At 38.0% G+C, this 16,121-nt stretch overlaps 1 protein-coding gene across 2 annotated transcripts in view; it reads left to right on the top strand.

The window, feature by feature from the left end:
• The window catches only part of PARD3B (par-3 family cell polarity regulator beta), a 429,894-nt gene that overhangs the window by 281,577 nt on the left and 132,196 nt on the right, over window positions 1-16,121 (top strand). For both annotated transcript variants that reach the window (XM_069860945.1, XM_069860946.1), the window contains 2 exons: window positions 1,543-1,749; window positions 2,706-2,940. In XM_069860945.1, coding sequence (XP_069717046.1) covers window positions 1,543-1,749; window positions 2,706-2,940 — 442 coding nt within the window. The remainder of the gene's footprint in view (window positions 1-1,542; window positions 1,750-2,705; window positions 2,941-16,121) is intronic.

The raw sequence follows: 16,121 nt of genomic DNA, 5'->3' as shown, positions 1-16,121 counted from the left end.
ACGTTTCCCTTGGTTCTGCTCATTCTCAACCTTAGATAGGCACCACAGGGCCTCTTAGTAACAGACAAGCTTTTAGTGATTTTAAGCACCTTTGGATTGTATGCAAGTTATTGCTCTAGCTTCATTTTAACACTTGCTAATTTGGCAATAAGTGGTAGTGTTCAGAATGGCAAATACTGAACAGAAGGTTGTACTGTGTGAGAAGCAGCCAGGCTTCCCTTAAACTTGTTTGCCTCCACGCACACATCCCATCCTCCCCACCTTACTTTCAGCTACGTATCAGTCTGCAGGTAATGGAAGTGTAAATTGCTTTATGTATACACTACCAGTGAGTCTCTATTTGGTGCCAATTCTTAGCTTTTTTCCTTTCAGCACTTCACCGATCACAGTTTTAGTTCAGAAATACCTGCAATCTAGGACTGCTAAAATCACAGCACATAATACTAACATATCTGTCTTTTCTATGATTCTTGAATTTCTTCAGGCATAACAATATATGAACGTTATGTGAAGGTCATCTGGTTTTATATTGCTCTATTGCTCGCATTAGTATAATTTAAAAGTTGAAAACTGAAACATTTGCGTTCTCGAAGGCAGAACACGTATTGCAACGCAAAGTCACTTCCTCAGTGTCTGTATGTCACATTTGTGTTCTTACTTGTAAAAAGCAGGTAGCTGCTACAAAGCTTTGAAATTAAGCTGTGAATTTCTTCGTTGATTAGTATGTATTTATTGAAGCTTTTTCTTTACCCATTCTACTATCATTATATTTATACTAATAAGCACTAATGCTGCCAGCCACAAAAAAAAAAGAGCCTTTCTAAGATCAATTATTCAGGCATTTAGAGAGAGGAAAGGTTTGGGAGGGTTGGGAAGGTATTTGATCTGTTTTGTATAGAGTGCTTTCTTCTTCCTATAAACAAATGAAGAGGCAGCAACATCGTTTATGTTAAGCTGTACTTTGCTGGAAATATTTGTTTCTTGAAAAACCTGCTGTGTGTGATGATACCATAGCACCAGTTCCAACTTGAAGAAAAAGGTTGGATAAAACTGTGAGGAAACTAATAATATCTTCCCACAGGAGAAATGTGTTTCAAACTATCAACCATTCATAGAACCTGACTCATTCTAAAAAACAAAAGTCTTGTTGTGTAGCAGTGTTTGGTTTTGTGAGTTTAAAGACAATGTTCTCCTTGAGAATGTTAGCGGTGTGTAGTTGGACATTGCTTTCAAAGACGGGAAGAATCAACCTCATCTTTATCACTGGTGCAGGCTTTAAAGAGACACAGAGCGAGCCAGCTATTGCCTATCTTTATTGTCAGGTCTGTAAATTATATGCCATTCCCTCCAAGTCTGAATAGGGGTATCTACCAAACTAGATTTAACTTGATGTTATCTTTAAAACAAATCACACTGATTACATACTATTGATACTATTTCAAAGCCCCCAAGTAATAAAGTGCACAATTAAATGTATCTGTCTGACTAGTTTCGTTTCTTTGTGTGGTTTTAGGTATAAAAACTTAACTATTTGTTTTCCAGACTCTTCTGGTAAAGATTTTGGTCCTACCCTGGGGTTGAAGAAATCCAGTTCTCTTGAGAGTCTTCAGACTGCTGTGGCTGAAGTTAGGAAGAATGAACTCCCTTTTCACAGACCCCGGCCTCATGTGGTCCGTGGTCGGGGGTGTAATGAGAGTTTCCGAGCTGCCATTGACAAGTCTTACGATGGACCTGAAGATGGAGAGGAGGGTATGTTGTTAATGGCAGATATTGAAAGAGCCACCTTCACTCGACACTGCTGAGGGCCAACTCAATAAAGCACATAAGCGAGTGATTTAGTCCAATTGACGATCACATTTGAAAAGCTGCTCATGTCTTCCACTGAATAGAGCTGTTTTTGCAGTATGACTTCCAACCTTGACTGGGTTTAGTGTAAAGTCTTTCGCTGATCTCCGTTGGGGCAAGGGTGTGTTGGAGGATTTAGAACTCAATCCTTAAATAATTATATTTTTCAACTTCAAGAAGCAGCTGTCTTCTTCAGATTACATTAAAAATTATCTTGCTTGTTTTACAGAGCTGTCTACAATTCCCTCTTCTCCAACCAGGAAATTTGTTTCCTGTTATAGACGAGGCAGAGTGTATTGATAGCACCCTGCTGCTCATTCTGTCACTACGGGCTTATAGACCCCAGTCTGTAAATATGTCTCCTTCAGCATGAAGCGTAAAACTGTGCTTGGAACCTGAGCCCCTGAAATAGAAACAACACAGCTCTTCTGCAGCCAGACAGAACACTTTATGTGTTTTTTGTTCAGCCTTTACAATAGAAGGATCCCAGGGAGTGAATAAAATCATTTTGTTACATAGGTTGGTTATGTCAGTTACCAGAATCTCTTGTTGATAGAAGCTCTCAATGTTTGCATCCCTGCACGTCAGTTTTCTCAAGCTGATGGAGGTTAACAATCTAGATTTTAAATAGAAAAGTATTTTATCTTGTCAGTATTATTGTATCAGGAATAATAACTAGAAAACAGGTCACTACAGTAACTCTGTATTTCATTTGCAATACAAATCTGCTTGAATTCACTAGATCTGTTTAGTCTGCCTTTTAACTTACTCAATTAAATGAGTAAGTTTTTTAAGTCATTTGAGCACTTTATAGATGTTCATGCTAGCCATCCTCACTGCTGCTTTTTCATTCTGTGCAGATGGTTGCTCCGATAAGAGCTCTCATTCTGGTCAAGAAGCTCAGAACGTGGAGTCGTCTTCTCCAGGGAACCCTGAAATAGAAGATGCAGAAACTAAAACAAAAAAAGACAAAAAAAACAGAGAAAAAGACAAGAAAAAGGAGAAAGGCAAATCTAAAATCAAAGAGAAGAAAAGGAAAGAAGAAAATGAAGATCCAGAAAAGAAAAAGAAGAAAGGCTTTGGTGTCATGTTGAGGTACAGCATTTTATAAAGCAAAATAGCTATCCATTCTCATTATAACTTAGGAAAAAAACTGATACTTTCATAAAATACTGGGAAAATTATTTCACTTGGACTCAAAATAATGTTTATGTTATTTAAAGAGAAAGCAGTTTATACTTTTACACAAAACTTGTAGCTGAGGCAGAAGACATTTGGCAGGCAAAATGTCTTTTTGTGCCTTTGAAATTCATTCCCATATGTCAGAAAAGATTCAAGGTTTCAGGCGAAAAACAAGCCAGTGTCGGTGGGGGAGGCTTTTGGGGGAATATTTCTGAGTAATATATGACCCACTCCCACACTCAGACCTTTGCCTTCTATTCCCTTTCTTATCTGCTTCCCTTACAAGCTTTGGGGAGAGCAAGACTGCTCGCGTTTCTGTAAACAGTCTAGTAACATTTACAGTTGCTGAAAACCACTAGCTATGATAAAATCTTTGCTCCACAGCTTAAGCTATTGCCTGCAATGGTCAAAAGCTCGCTGTCCTCCCTGCCCAGCATGCAAGTGTTTTGATTTCTTCTGTGGTTATTAGTTGTTTTTACATCCTCGGAATCATCAGAGATTACACCAGGGTCTTCGGGCCATTTCCTTGCTATTGCTGGAGCCTTTGGTGCTGTGGGCACCCTGATTGCTAGCTCCCCTGCCTCTAGCGCCTATTTACTCTGTTGACAGTTGAAGTGTTTCCATGTAAGTAGATCTTTCAATTAATATAGGATGTATGAATGATTCTTAATGATCATCTGAAGGAAATTAGACTGTATGGTCATGTGGTTACGTGGCACTGAACACTTAATGTTAGCTTTAGGAGGCTATTGGTGTTTCTTAGCATGCTGTATTGTAGACAAGCCAGATACATACAAAAGCCTCAATTATTGCTTGGGCAAAGATACATTTAACTAGTAGTCTAAGAAATTCTGCTGCAAGATCATTCAATTATGTGATGTTCATTAGGGCAGTGATACATGAACTTGCATTGAAGCTTTTTGTTGATATGTCCTGTGGAGTCAAATGGCTTGTGTTATGTTGACATGGAAGGCTTTAGATTTTCTCCCATCTGATTTTCTTTTATCTATCATCTATAGGAATCCTCAGAATTGTAACTTTTGAATGCTTGTAAAAAAACACAGGCATGCTTATGTGCCAAATTTGCATGATTTCAACGTTAGTGTTCATAAGATGAAGGTGAGTGGGTATACCAGTCTGCATTCAAATGTGGCTCTTTAGGAATGTTGAGGAGGCTTTGCACGTTCATTTGTGTTCATGCCGTTTAAAGAAATAGGACTTAACATGGAACAGTAGTCAAAACACTGAATAATTAGGAGGGTGACTTCAACAACTCTCTTGTGTATCTTAAGCTTTACCTCTGTTTTCATATAGAGTGACACAAAGGTCTGACATAAGCATAAGTATTCTGTTTCATGTATCACTGGCAGATTGAAAGTGTGAAGTGCAAAGTCTTACAGGTTGTGATGCCTGAGCCAGAAAGAGTATGAGATGACATCAGAATCCAAAACAAGCAATTGTAGTTGACAAAAAGACCTGATAATGATCAATATGTAAAGCTGGGAACAATAAGTTACTATTCTTAGTGATTCTCTTTTTCAGAATGTATTTCACATTTTGATTGTACCAAGCTTTATACATCTGTTCTTTTCATAACGTAGCTTTTTATTTAGATTGATAGTCTTCTGAGCAGACAGTAATTGCTAATAATATTTATTTATCTGTATGGCAGCACAGAATTGGAATTTCTATCCTACACCACTGACAAATCTCTACAAAGCTACAAGGGTGGAAGCAACAGGTTATAATGAACAGAGAGACGGAGTTGTGTGTGAGAGCTAATAGTTCAGCTGGGAGGTTTTTAGACGTTCTGTGTCCCAATGAGTGTTTATTCCTAAAATTTCTAAAATGGTTCTTGAAAAGAAACTCCTTTCCGAGAAGGTGAGAGTTCTAGGGAATCCCAGCCATGGTAAAAGTGGAGGAAGGGTGATGACCTGTAAAGATTGAGCAAGACCAAACAGTGTGATTTTACCAAAGAACTGGGGCCATAGGTCCTGCTGAGCAAAACCAGGCTGGTATTTTTTTTTCAGGGAGAAGCTGCTGTGGATGACAGGAGAAAAACAAAACAAAAAAAAACCCCAAAACAATTAATCTGAATGTTTTTTAAAGAAATAATAGGAAACTAATTGAAAATGATAATAGGAAATAATAATTTTTTAAAGTGGAATTTTGCAGTGATGTGAAGAGTGAGGAGTGAATGTCAGGAGGGCTCAGGAGGAGGAGACTGCAGCGAGGAGGATTGAGTGATCAAGTATTTTAGCAGCATGGATGGAAAGAAACAGCCAGATTTTTTATGACATTGTGGAGATGAAACTGGCATGTTTTATTGGTAGAACATCTGTGGAAGGAAAGAGAGAAGCTGAAGACGACAAAAGTTGTGAGCTTCTGCAGCAGGCAAGGTGACTGCTAATTCTTGATAGCTTAAGAGAAAGAAGCAGGGAGAAGGATTTGGGCTCAGTTTTTGGCATGCTGAGTTTAAATTGGAAGGGGAACCTGCCGCAGGAGGCATGAGAATTGTAAGCACCATAAGGGAGCAGAAAGTTGGATGGAGAAGGAAATCTGTACTGTGCATTTTGTAGATATAGTGATGGTTGTACTGTGATCCCCCATGTGGGAGACCAGCAAAATGGGGAACAAGGAAGAGACCCCCTGCTAGACTAACAGGAGAGAGAGATCCAAGAGAAAAAATGTTAAGAAAGCAGCTGGCAGGAGTGGGAAGAGGATATAGCTGCCTGGGACTGGGCAATGCCGTGGATTTTTTTAAACTAATCCAGTGACTGCAGCAGTGTAACTAATTGATGGTAGGGTGAGCTGGGACCCTACGCTGTTACTTTTGTACTGATTGTGGTTTGTGGGCTGCTTTGTTCAGACTTATTTCAGCTGCGCCTGCATGGTTCTGCCATGCTGTATATATGCATCCAGAGAGGAAAACAGGCTCACTGAACCCAAGTCAAGATTGGGTAGAGATGTGCAGGAGATGATCATCTGTGATGAAAGCTCCCGCACCAGGACAATGAAAATATTTCTGAGATCTTGCCAGAAACCTCAGTCCTAATGAAGACATATACACTTCCTGGCAAACAACAGCCGATCAGATGTTAAGGATAAAGGAAAGCAGAATTTGAGGCTAGAACAGTTCCTGGAAAAACTGCATTTGCCTATGGTGGGGGGTATGTGCTGCACTTGCTGGGTCACACATATATATATATTGATAGGTTTTATCTTGATAGTATGTCCATGTGAATTGGCTTGCCTCTGCCTTATCAATAAAAGAATTTCAAGATATTCAAACCAAACCCAAGTGTTTATCTGTAGCACAAGAAGCACCGAGCTTTAGTCTTTTGCATCTGAGATTTTTGAACATATTGGAATTGCTACTGCATCGGGTTTTTTACTTTGTTTTTTTTTTTTAATTTAACAACAGAAAATAGCAAAGCTGTTAGCAGTTGCTAACAGATTTCACTTAGTGCCTCATCTGTTGCTCAGCTGCTATTTACTTGTAGTTCCTGGTCTTTTTTTACACACACACAAAAAAAAAGAATGATTGCTTTCCTGCTATGCTTTTCCTGGATTGAAGCTTTATTTAGGTGACTGTGATTCAGGGAGACCATCAAGAAAATCATGCGTTTGTAATCATTGCTTTTCGTGATCCTTGTTTTTTTAAAAACTCCTTTTTTACCCAGTATTAACTGGAACTCTTGGCTGGAGCATTTTAGTGAATGTGACAATTGGAGCAAAGTAGGTTAATGTACTGGAGATTTGAAATGCAGATAACACTGGTTATATACTGATTAGTTAAGTCTCTGTAATCCAAACTGCTATTTACTCTGGTGCAGAGTGCACAGTATTGTGTTTTCTTGTTTGGTTTGTTCTGATTACTGGATGTGCATGTGTGCTGTTGAAAGGACAACAGAAGTTGACTCTGTTAACTGCTTGTGTGTAACATCAGCTAAGCGAGCATTATATTTTACTTTTTGATTTTTTTCTGGCACATCGCACCATCATAGCTCACTAAATAACCCACTGTTAGACAACAGACGGCAAAGTAAATTGATATTGTATATCAGAAAAACTACTACATTAAATACTTTGATTATTAGAGTTGTGACTGAATGTCTACTGCAGTTTCAGGAAAAAAAGCCAATGCCTAGCATCTATGCTGAAACTCTTTTGGAACAGAAATAATACTCACTTCTATGCAGATACATAACAGCAGAAAGATTATGCAATGCCACATTAAATTTGTGGTTCATCCTTGCCCTACATTGAGCTGGCTGGTTGTTTCAGGGGGAGACTAGTGGACCTTAAATGAGCTTCCCTGTACTTCTTTTTGAAGGTGTTCTGTATTTTCATGAGCAGTACTGTAGTGAAACGGCATATTTGTGCCTTTGAATAAAAGTAGTATATAGTGTCATCGGTTTAGAACTGTGAAGAGACTTGTGAGGTAGCCGTGTAGGCTGTCTGGAAGAGTTAATTAACTCCTTGATGCAGGGCATTATAAATCTCCGATGCTGAGCACTAATGCAAAATGTATTATCAGTTCGCACTGGGAATGCAATGCTGATCTAACCAAGAGGTTAATTTAAAAAAATGTATATTCTTCATTTTCCTAGGTGATGAACTCTAGTTTTTAGATTTCTGATCTGTAGTTATTTAATTGTCATGCTTTGAAATACTATTGAAATATTCTTTTCTAACAAAGGTAGGCTTTATGTTGGTTTCTAAATTAAGCTGGAAAAAGGCTGAACCTTTAAATCACCAGGGAAATGTGACCTCTACTGCATGGTGCTGCTCTGTATCCTAATCCCATAGCACTTGTTACAGTCCTGGTGTATAATAAAAATAAGTCCAAGGCTCGTTCACTACCTTTTCCAGATAGTGATTGTAAAAACTCTGAGCAGCCCTTTCAGCTTTATGGGTGTGAAGGTAAGTTAGCTAATGGACTGCAGCCACACCAATGGCATTTTAATAGTTAGCTCCCCAGGCAGAGACCAGTAGGCTGAAGTCATAATTTTTTTGTGGTATAAAAATCTAACAGCGAGTATGTAATTGGTGACTCAGAGTAAAGAGTTTTGCTGAAATGGAGTGCAGTGAGAGGACACCCTCTCATTCAGTCTTTATTTCTAGGCTAGATTCTGGGGAAAAAAAAATACGCAGCCTTCTACATGTAAGGTAACTCTTGTCAGCTTAACTAATTCACTAGCAAATATTTTCAGAATTAGAAAAGATCTATCCCTTAAAAATATTGTACATCGACCATGACTTGCAGATTTGTGCATGTATACGTGTAACTGCAAGCCCAGGAAACAGGAATATATATGTGTGTATTTGTTCCATTTGCTTTTTCCTTTTCTGAAACAGTGCACTTTCCTACATAACAGTTCATCTTAAATTATTTACCTTCCATTTCACAATATGAGCCATGAATATTTTATTTTTTGTCCCCTTAATTTGCCAATTTTCCTTTGAGCTAAGTGCCTTAGTGATTTTAATTTTTCATTCTAGTTGGAAGACAGAAATGACCCTTTTTTCATTATTACTATTATAGGCCTTGTGCTCAGAATGATACTTTTTACAACTAGCACTGTTGAGCCTGTAATGGTATTGCAGAGTAGATAGCATAATATACAGATACTGACTTCCATTAAGTTCAGCGTTATGATAGCTTGTGGAGAGATTTTTTTCTGCTCTGTGCTGTACTGAAAAGTTGAGCATTGTAGAAGGAAATTTAGCAATATAATGAAGAAAGAGCAAATAATAAAAATGTTATTTGCTGGAGAGCGACAACATATAGAACTTTTTGATATATTTATATATATGTACATATGATGCTGGAAATCAGTATGGACGTGGATAAACTAAAAAACAAAATAAAGTTATTTTAGAAATTTTTTTGTCCTCAATATCAGAATTACCTGAGATGGATAATGACTGTGTATTTGATAGATGGCATCAGTTAATGAGACAGATGAACTCTTTAGAGGTCTTGATTTCCTTTTCCCTAATAAAATTCCCACTTTTTAAAAAGATAAATTAGTAAATAAAATTCCTGTTTCTTTAAAGAGCACAAGAACATGAGAAGAGGAGACAACCTAATCAATTTAATGTATCTTGAGTTTGTCAATTATTTTAAACTAAAAAATGACAAACACTTCAGTTTACATGTATCTCTTTTTCTTTTCTTCCACTGTATTGATTCTGCTTTGGCTGAATTCATAGTCAGACTAAAACGGAAAATGAGAGGGTTTTGTACTAAAAATGATCATGTGGACTGCCTACTGAAGGCTTATTTGTTTAATTAAGCATCTGTTCTCCTCTTAATATGCATGCATAAATCTCATTAATGTTAGATGTATGCAAGTGCAGTGAAGAAGAATAGACCCCTCACTCTCATTACTGAACTTGGATAACAAGATTTATATTTACTTAACAGATCAGAGCAGAAAGTTCCCTGTGACTATTTAAAAGGAGCAGAAATCGCAAACTGTTTGCAAGGAGCATGCTTTTATGTGAAACAGTTGCATGTTCACTTCCAGTCAAATTTTCATTATTCAAGCCATTACAAAGCAGAAAAAAAAAAAAAGAAAAAGAAAAAAAAATGCAGCATGCTTTGTCTGTAAGGATTCATTTATTCGCTAAATTCTGTGACGTGAACACTGAAAAGTGGACAGTCCCGTTCAGTATTGACCTTTGTGCATGCCACACCTGCTTAAATACAAGTAAACTCCAGGTCTTTCTTGTAAGTGTCTGTCTCCTCTATCATAAGAAATGCCTTCTGCAAAAATAGTCCTAGAAAGCAAAGTGCATTCTTGATGAATACTGAACACTGTGGCTCTGTGTTTATCCTTCATCCACTATAGTTGGCTTTTACATGTTCTAAAATCCATCACTTATCTGAGGATAAATCTTGAATTCCAAATTTTCCATATGAGTTATGATACAGTTCTTTATGTAGTACAGATGCATTATGGTCAAAGATCCTTGAGGGTTTAAAGTCATGCCCACAAGAATTTGAATTAAGGCTTCCTGAGCTGCATTTTAGCTACTAAATATATATTTTGCTCAGGAATACAGTGCAGGGCACCAGTTCTACCTTGAGACAAAAAAAACCCCAGTGGTTTTGCTGATTTTCTGTTTCAGTGATTCTTGTAACATGAACTTAGTAAATGGGGGGTGCAGAGGGGAGAGACAACAATTAACACAGAAATTATACAGAAGGGGGCTCCTGACAGGTTCCTTAACTACAAAGTGCTGGCAGGTGCCAGTTTAATAGGTATTGTCATTAACAGCCATCTGTAGAGAAAATGAAATGTACTCACTGAATTATGATTTATGCCAGACAAAGCAGTCAAACTAAAGTAATATTTATATTATAATGCAGAGTCATTGATTAAATGCACATGGCATCTCAAATCCAGTTGACATTTTAAGTTGAAATGATTGCAGACATGTAGCCATTTATTTAACTATTATTTTAAAAAATGTGTCTCTATTTGTTATTAATAGAAGAAAGTCAGACCTGACCAATATTTCAATAGGCTGACCTTTTGTTTTGCTGACATATGAAAGGAACTAAGCTCCTTTTGCGTTAGTCACAATTTCAGACCATATGAAATACACTCTCTTCAGAAAAAGATGACTCCTTCAGACCACCCAGTGTCTTTCTTCCCTCTTCTTTTCCACACAGGATTTTTTGAAAGAAAATGGACAAGAGATGGTTTAGGAGATAGGAAATAGTCTGTGAGAGGCTTTGTTTCACGTGCCTGCTCCATGCCTGATTTCTTGTGTGACGCTGGTCAGCTTGGCTGCTCTGAGCCATAGTTATCCTTATACAAAGGTTATCCTCTCTGCTATTAAAAAATAAAAATAACAGCATTTCCCTGTTTCATATGTTCATTATTCAGCTAAATCTGTTAAAAATAAATGTGTTTAAAAACTAGTCTGGCAGCTCCTATAAAGTATAGCATGCAAATAGGATTTTTTTCTAAGAATATGAAAATCAAATAGTAGTAAACTTCTGTGTTATTTTTCTTAAAGTAATTTTCCTCTAATCCCTGGGTTTCTTCCTTCTCTCTCTGAGCACTTCTTACTATCTTTCATTTTACTTTTTTTCCATTGATTCTAATTTTTCTTATTTGTTAATCTCCTGTTGCCTGTTCTCTTATTTCCGCATTGTAACTCCATTCTTTTTGTAACATTGTCCATTATTTCTTGCCTTCCCATCAATTTTTAGCGAATTTTGATCTGTTTTCTCTATGAAGCAAGCCTAGCCCAGTTTGCTTGCAAGTTCGACCTTCTGCTCTTGCACTGTTATTAAGAGCCGTGTGACAGAACACTGGGTTACTTGCCCTTACTCCTTCTTCCTACTGATAGTGCCTGTGGTGCCAAGCTAGAATTTCCTCCTTCACCCTGTACTACCTCCTACCTACAGTTACTCTTACCTCCAGAAATGGAGGTTGGAAGACAATGCTTCAGAATTATAGTTGACTTTCTATCTTTTAGCCTGATTTTATGCCTTCTTGCTAGAAAAAATTGATTTGTCATTTCAAATTTAACATGGGTATACTCATATTTTTCCTCTGCAAGTTGTTCTTTATTTTCTTACTTGGTCATCATGGAAGCCAGCAGCATCTTCCCCCTTTTGCAAAAGCCCCTACATGAGATCTTATCTTTTAGTGAACCTTAAACCCACTCAGTGGAGCAGTGTCTAAAACTTGCTCTCTTCTTACGCAACACACAAGACTGGACCACACAAAAGAAGTTTCTTCCCTTTCTGCTTGGACTCCTTCCAGATCGTGTCGATCTGTCTTGTGGATCACGTTGTTGGGTCCCACCTGCCTTTGTCAACACAGCACCAACTTTGTCTTCTTCCCGGTTAGTTCTGCGTTAACAGACCAGAGTGGTAACATGTTGCTTTGAGCAACTGTGAACACTTACCAGCCAGCGTGTCTCAGCAGCACATTCTACTGCAACATATTACAGCGTGTCTGGGTGGAAAGTATTTTATATAGCCCTTCAACTTCCCTGAGATTTGCCTCTGCTTTAAAACTTCCATAACATGTATAACACTGACAGGACTAAATGACTGATCAAATAAGGCTTAATATCCTTTCAACCCCAGCTCCTGCCTTCTATCTCTGTCCACCTGTAGTAAGTAAGAAAAGCTCTTTACAGCTTCCTGCTCTGCACCACGTTTGGCTGTGTCCCCTTCCACTTCCACCTCTTCTCATTTTCATGGGATCTGTTAGGATGTGAATGCAGAGATGTGGGATCGATCCTGCTCATTCAGCTGTTGACTTCAAGAGTTAACTCCATCTTCTTATTACTTCCAGCCCTCCCGCCTGTGATGATGCTTGTTTGTCATCAGGTTTCTGCCCTGTTACTTCCTCTTCCTCTCTCTACCCTGATCTGCAACCCCAGCTCTCTCTTTTCCTAGATGTCACCCAGCTTGTGCAGAGCCTTAACTAATAATTCTAGCAGAGTCTGTTAGTTTGGACTCTCCTGTGTTTGTGGTGCTCCTAGTCTGCACCTTGTCATGAGGAACAACAGCTCCAGTTTCTCAGTGATGCTACATGACATTTACCATAGGAGTTAGTTATACTATTGAGTGTTCCCCTCACAGAAATATTTAAATCTGAAGAACCTTCCCCTGATTGCTTCCCTCATTCAGTGGAAATGACCTCTCTAGGGCCACAGCTTGGACCTGGGGCATTTGAGAGAATTTGGTCTTACTCTTTAGTAGTCTTCGAATAATTCTGAGGGGTGTCAGTGAAGATACCTTCTCCATTTTCGCTTTCTCTTCTTGCAGCTTCCCAGTTTTGTCCTTTTTTTTTTTTATTGTTGAGGAGAACAGTAAAGAATGAGTAAAAATGAAGCTGGGCAAATATATAATGTTAGCAAAATGCTGACATGAAAAAAAACTATCACCTCTGTGTTCATGTTATATAAACTCTGAGATATGTCACCGCTACTTTAGTAATTTAAAAAAGAAACAACAAAACAATTAAAGTCTAACACGTTGACTCACACGTTGACTCAAAATTGTCTGTGTCCATGTGGTACAAGGTACACAGGCCACTAAATATCTGCTATAGTTCTTCAGCATTTAACATCAGTATTAGGTTTGAAGTAATGAACTGTATGCCTCTGCCATTCATTGTCTCTTATTTGAAAATAGTGAATACCTGGCTTGACACTAACCCTGGATTATCAAGTTGGTGGGTAATAATGTGTAAATAGAATTATAAAGCTATTTTCTGGTGACAGAAGGCCACCACTGTTGTGTGCTATTTTCTTTCTGGCTGAAGAACCCTAATGAGTCAGGCACTGTTCGTTCTACCTTTGTCGTCTTTTTGTTTAGCTTTTTATCCTCTAATGTGGAAATCTTTATTACAGTAGCTTAGTTTAACAGACATCCTAATGTTCTGTTTTTAATTAAAATTAGATTGAGGAAATAAACAATTCAAAGAAGTTAGCTCTCCTTCCTCCCCCCCTCCAAATGTGCTTTCCATATCCTCTTCTGCATTTGCAAGTACTTGTTTCCATTCACATGCTCTTGCATTGTTCAGCCTCTCTATTAGATAGTGAAGAAGGACAGTCAAAGAAGCTCACTTTCACTCATTTAGTCTTCTTAGCAATACCTGGTTTTAAATTACTGATTTTTGTCTTGTTTGTTTTGATGTGGTCTGCACTCTAAAATACAATTCTTAATATGAAAACTTTGTCAAAATGTGAAGATCTCACAAAACCAAAAATGTACGGCTCTTGAAAAGAAAATTCCACTATACAGCTACAGATCATTTTTATTATGACTTGAAAATGTATGTATACACTGGAGACTGAATGACTTAATCTCAATTACTCAAAAAGAAATCATCAGATATTTCTTTCATTTAAAAAGGCAGATTATTATGGATATAAGTGCTGCAATAGGTTAATGTACATCTTCAACTCTGAAGACCTCTGCCCCATCTTTTTCTTAATGAATTCTTAATTAGGCTATTTTAGTTTGGTTGTCATTTGTCGCTTCCCAACCGTCAGTCATCTGCAGCAATGAAGGATGCTGTAGGTAGGCTCAGGCAAAGCTCCAAGAGCTCTGGGCTGAAATGGATTGGGAAGACACGTAGAGAACTTTCTAGGTATAAATCTGCTTTGAATTCCCTCTGCCTGTAGCAGTAGCGTTAGCTGCTTTGCTCCTACATGTGAGAACTTTGCTCATTTCAGTAATTACAAAGTAGAAGTTGTATTTATGTATCTGTAGTATGAATGCTGACAATGTTCTGCGTGACCACAGTAAGACCTTTAAATCCCATGGTGCTGGTTCTCTGTAAAGTGCACACTTTGTTGATTTGCCTGTGAAGTAGTTGCACCCAGTGAGTGGTGAAAACTGATTTGGTATGCGAGCTTGCTAATTCTGAGTGGATAACTTAGTCCCCAGTGCTGCCGTAAAGCAAATTTGGGTTTATTGCATCTCCTGCATGGAAATTACTATTAAAAATCTGTGTTGTAGAGATATTTAAGTGCTTTACAAAGACTTACACGTTTTCTGGGGAGAAAGGAAGGCACACTCATATGAAATGTGTGCTCTAGTGGTCTGATTAGAAGCACAGCAAGTTTTAGGCAATTTAAAGTGTAATAACAAAAATACTCTGATAGCAGTGCGTTCATAACATTTATTCTGCCTTAAACACTGGCTTCCTCCATCTTATGGGGGCATTCAGATTGGAGAGAATGAGTTTAATCCTTTTTGGTTTTAGGCTAGAGTTTAAGGAAATTGAAAGACAATGTTCCTGTCATAGTGGGAAGAAAGATCACTGCTGGCCCTAGACAGACCTGCTGCAGAAAACTTACATTATAGCATAATCTGCTCTCCACACACTTGTATGCAATTGCAAGTGGGGAACAGACAAGATGATCTTTCACTAGGGAAGATTAAAAAAAAAGGGGGAGGGGGAGAAACAAAAGAGAAGTAACCAATGATCCAGAGGAGATAAAAAGAGGTGAGGCTTGAGGTTCAGAATAACTAAATAGGTAAGGTTTACCTCAGCAGCTTAATAACTTCATGAGGCCTCAATCCAGCAAAGCAAAGCAAAAATCTGCAGCTGTATTATATATACTTCTGTCTTTGCTCTAGATCTTTATTAATACAATGCATTCGCACTATACTAAAAAGGCTACAGTGGAGCTAAAATCAAAGTACATAGGTAACTCTTCTGAGAGGTGTATTTATTATGTGTTTAGATTGTATGTGTGTATCATTCACACGTAACACGTGGAAGCTTGGATTTCTCTGCCATTTGCTGCTTTAAGCTGTTACCTGTACTTTTATGAAATTCGTGGATTAGCACATAAATCTTTTAAAGTATTGTATAATTAATTTCCAGAATATCAAGTAAAGGCTAGGTCTCTTTCTTTGAGAGGCTATTTCTGTCTCTGTAGTGAGAACAGCAAAATGTTAGGAGAGGAGATGGTGAATTTACACGTTTAAGTGCTATAACTATTCTAGGGGAGGGGAACAAGGAGGTGCTTAAGGGCTACATAACCTAAAAGGATCTCTCTTTGCAGCAGAATAGTCTCCTCACATCACAATGTATTTCGCTGATCTTCTCAAGGACACAGAGCACTCAAACATGCTGAAACAGCCCATGTCTGGAAAAAAGCATGTTTAAGAGAGTATTGTATTAATGGCTTCATGGGATACCAAGAACGTTTGCTGATCTTGGCTGTCAGTTTATTGTCTTTCTCAGTCTTTGTTTATTTTGTGTACATCAGCCATTCACTGAGTACCTTGGGACACAAACTGCCCATAATAGATCAAATTTACTGGTCAAAGGTTAAGTCACTCTCGTGAGGCTGCTTGCTTGTGATAGCATTTGTTTGTGTTGGCTTTGATGCTGTATTTAGTGCGTTAATATTGTAATGTCTTCGCACAATCATTAAAGTTCAATAGAAAGTTCTAGTGTAGCTGTTCCAGGTAGATACGGCTTGATGACTTTGGGCTCTCATTAACTTGAGCGGATTTCTTTGTAAGGAATCTTATGTTTCATCTTTAGAAAATGCCAGACAGATTGAAACTGGGATGGCTATCTTCTGCG

Source organism: Phaenicophaeus curvirostris, chromosome 7 (assembly GCF_032191515.1).
Source record: "Phaenicophaeus curvirostris isolate KB17595 chromosome 7, BPBGC_Pcur_1.0, whole genome shotgun sequence".
In the NCBI taxonomy this organism is placed as follows: domain Eukaryota; kingdom Metazoa; phylum Chordata; class Aves; order Cuculiformes; family Cuculidae; genus Phaenicophaeus; species Phaenicophaeus curvirostris.
The sequence above is the reverse complement of the archived record's forward strand: the minus strand, read 5'-3'. Positions and strand labels throughout refer to the sequence as shown.